The 3463-nt window shown below is 39.4% G+C and overlaps 1 protein-coding gene across 1 annotated transcript in view; it reads left to right on the forward strand.

Moving 5' to 3' along the window:
• The window catches only part of ARFGEF2 (ADP-ribosylation factor guanine nucleotide-exchange factor 2 (brefeldin A-inhibited)), a gene marked incomplete at its 5' end in the record, with an annotated part of 29395 nt that extends 26582 nt beyond the window's left edge, over window positions 1–2813 (forward strand). Inside the window, 2 exons of the mRNA XM_010151563.1 lie at window positions 988–1105; window positions 2637–2813. Coding sequence (XP_010149865.1) covers window positions 988–1105; window positions 2637–2813 — 295 coding nt within the window. The remainder of the gene's footprint in view (window positions 1–987; window positions 1106–2636) is intronic.
• Window positions 2814–3463: the final 650 nt, after the last annotated feature.

A 3463-nucleotide genomic window follows, 5' to 3' on the forward strand; every position in this document is an offset into this window, starting at 1 on the left:
AGAGTGTACAAAGTATATGAAAAAAATATATATATATATATGACCACTTCTAATGAGTTAATTAACAGTAAGGAAGCAATCTACTTGGAATAAACAAAGCACCTTCTTGCCAGACATAAGCTTTTCTTTACAAAATAGGTGGTAATGCCTCTCATATTAGAGGACATCATGATATTCAGAGGTATAGTAGGATACAGTAATTTAAATAGAGTGCATTATAAGCTGCTGTATACCTGGAACTTGGGCAAATGTAGAAAATTATGTTAAATTAATAGAAATGTATTGGGGTCCCCTTTATTTGAAAAGTGAGTTCTTGGAACATAAAGTTCAGAGTACTAATCAGATGTGAAGAACTAACTAGCTATTGGCACTAATGGATTTCAGTAGCATTCTAATTTATCAGCATTTGTGGACATACTGATCTTTTTTGTGCAAAAGGGGAGGTTCCAGTCCTTGTTTAATTAAAATAGTGCCCCAAAAAAAGCCATAGTAAGTGGTACAGTTTGAACATTGTATTGACAGACAACAGCAGGGAACAAAAATGTATTAATGCAGTAGTAATCCCTCTTTAATCTGGGGTGCTGAGTTCTGCAGATCTTTAATAAAGCGGTCTAGATGTGGAGGGAGATTTCTTTCATGTTGCTGTTGCCTAAGCTGTCCCAGCGTGAGGATCAGGAAACGTTTGCAGGTTGAAGGCGACAGCACTTCAATTACAGAATGTTTATGAGGAAAATCAGACTCTCCCACCTCTGACTCCATGGTTCTTTGACAACCTGAAAAGTGTTTCAGTTCAGTTATCTGTAACAGTTACTGTAACAGAAAAATCGAGACGAATTTGTGTAATTAAAGTTGTTCATTTGATTGAAAACTTTCCCATGGAAATGTGTCTTGCTCGTAAGGAAAATACACTATGAGAGGACAAACAGTGCATATTCTAAAAGCTTTTTATGGGTTATTTATTGCTTGACTGACCTGTGTCATCTCTAGTGTATGCAGTGAAGCCCTGGCGTATTTTATTACCGTGAACTCGGAAAGTCACAGAGAAGCTTGGACCAATCTCCTGCTGTTGCTTTTAACAAAAACACTAAAAATCAGTGACGAAAAGGTAAGAACAGGCTGGAAATTATGTGTTTGCATTCAGGTATCTTTTCCTTTCTGCTTCTGTTGAATTCAGTCTCCATTATCATGAATTGCATGGTGACTAGTTGGCTTACATTGCCTGTCCTCCGCTTGAAATACAGCAATTGATACAGCTCGCTCAGTTTTTTGCTTTCTGCATTGTAAAAATTGAACCATATCCATTAAATTCACAGCTGTATCGAAATGCAGACAGAATTACTGCAGAGCTTTCATACAAAAGCACAGTGAGTGTGCAGTAAAGGATGGGCTTGTGCTGTGTTTCAGCTGCGCAAGGATGGTAGAGGTAGATTTCACCACTGTAAAACTGGAATTCTGGTTCCTTGGCAGTGATGGCAAAAAATCATTTTCAGGATCTCTGTCCTTTTGAGAAAAAGGTGAATGCAAATACTTGCTACATTAGGACATGCAGAGAAACTTCTGAAAATTGCTTTCTCTTTTTTTTTCTTTTAACTTTCCAATACTGTTGAACTTCATGTTTTTTAAAGTGTATTTTTTCCTGGTTTATTTTTTTCTGTATTGCATAGTGTGTAATTTCACTTGTGTGTAGTTTGGACTGTTTTATTGCAATTTTAAGAAGTTGGTAGTAGTGGTGGCTTGGCTTCTCCATGTAGCAGTAATTCGGTGATGTCCCAGCGGTTATGGTGCGTTGCGAGAGAAGTCTTAACTCTTCATAGATACAGCGGCAACGTGGCCATCCCTTAGTACACAGTCCCAGTATCTTTTATAATAAAAGGATCTGTGGTGCAAATGTTCCATTAATTTTAATTAATATTGAGCATTATTAGGAAAGGACTAGAGGACAAAATGTATTTTTTCTTGTGTGAATTCGTGAGCGATTTGCATCTTGAATGCTGTTGGTAGTTCTCATCCCCTGTATCGAAAAGAGGTGTAATGGAGCTGGAAAAGGGTTGAGAGTTGAGAGAGTGCAACAGGAAAAAGGGATGTAGGCTGGCTCCCATACGCGGACCTGTGTGTAGGTTAGACTTATTTGTTTTTTATCTGGAAAAGAAATGAAAATGAGGTATATAAAGTCATCATTAGCATGGAGAGGGAAAGAACTGGTGATGCTTACACTGGGAGAGGGCGTGACTGAGCGTTGTGGAGATGGGAAGTGACTGGAGGGGAAAAAAACCCCAAACCAAACGCAGGCATAACGATGATAGCTCTTCACACCGGTTCAGCTGGGGAAGGCTTTGTTATGCGTTGTGGATGATACTTTAAATAGGCTAGAGAAGCAACTGGACAAATTCACATCAGTGGGGGGTGTTCCTGAGCCACAAAATACACTGTGTTTTAGGGAGTAGTGCTTTGTGTATGGATTCCTGCAGGCATCTGCTAAAAACAGACACTGGGCATGATGGCCCTTTGGCCATCCAGGGGGACCTTTGACTGGGTGAGATGTGTTTTAACAAGTTGGTAGCCATGAATATGGAAAAACTCTGTGCTGTCCTACAGTAATAGAGAATAACATTCTTGTTTCCTATCTTCTTTGATAGTTTAGGGCACATGCTTCGACTTACTACCCATACTTGTGTGAAATCATGCAGTTTGACCTGATTCCTGAGCTTCGAGCTGTGCTGCGGAAGTTCTTCCTGCGTATAGGTGTTGTGTTCAAAATCTGCATAACAGAGGAGCAGATACGGACAACTGGGATGAACTTACCCTCATGGTAGCCCTAAGTAGGGTTGGTTACTTCGGTTTGTACATACGTTCCAGAGATGGATTCAAGTGGATGGGGAAAAATGGGACCCTGGTGTATGAACACAGCTGCAAGTTACTCTTACCACAATGGCATTTGGGGAAGAGGAAAAAAAAAATCCTGATCTGTCCATCCTACAAAACTGTTAACAGTTTTATTTAATTTATTGCTTACAGAGTTAATACAGTAGATGTGAAGTCTTTGTTTCAATGCTAGTCATCCTTACGATCAAGTCTGTCTCTTCGAGTCTTTCATCACTTGTGCCGCCGTCTGCATTCCCAGCTAAATCTGATGAATCAGCTGGATTCTTCAATAGAAATTATGCCCCTTGAAATGACTATAGTTGTATAGCCTTGTGATGTTAGCACATGTGTTCATAATAAACTATACTGCAGTGGCTGCTGACCACCTATGATCAATCTGGGTTTTTCTTTGTGTGTAAATGACTAGACCAGGCAGTGTGTTATGGTTTTTGAAGTGGAAGCCTGTAGGATTTTTGGAGAACGGGTTTTTTTCCAGTTTAGCGAGTCATTTTAAAAACTTTCAGTGCTTCATCTTCTGAGACTTATTTTTGTTTTTATGGAAGGCTTTACATCAGGAGCACACAGTAGCATCTACTCTATT

This window comes from Eurypyga helias, unplaced genomic scaffold, assembly GCF_000690775.1.
Source record: "Eurypyga helias isolate BGI_N326 unplaced genomic scaffold, ASM69077v1 scaffold29745, whole genome shotgun sequence".
Taxonomy (NCBI): domain Eukaryota; kingdom Metazoa; phylum Chordata; class Aves; order Eurypygiformes; family Eurypygidae; genus Eurypyga; species Eurypyga helias.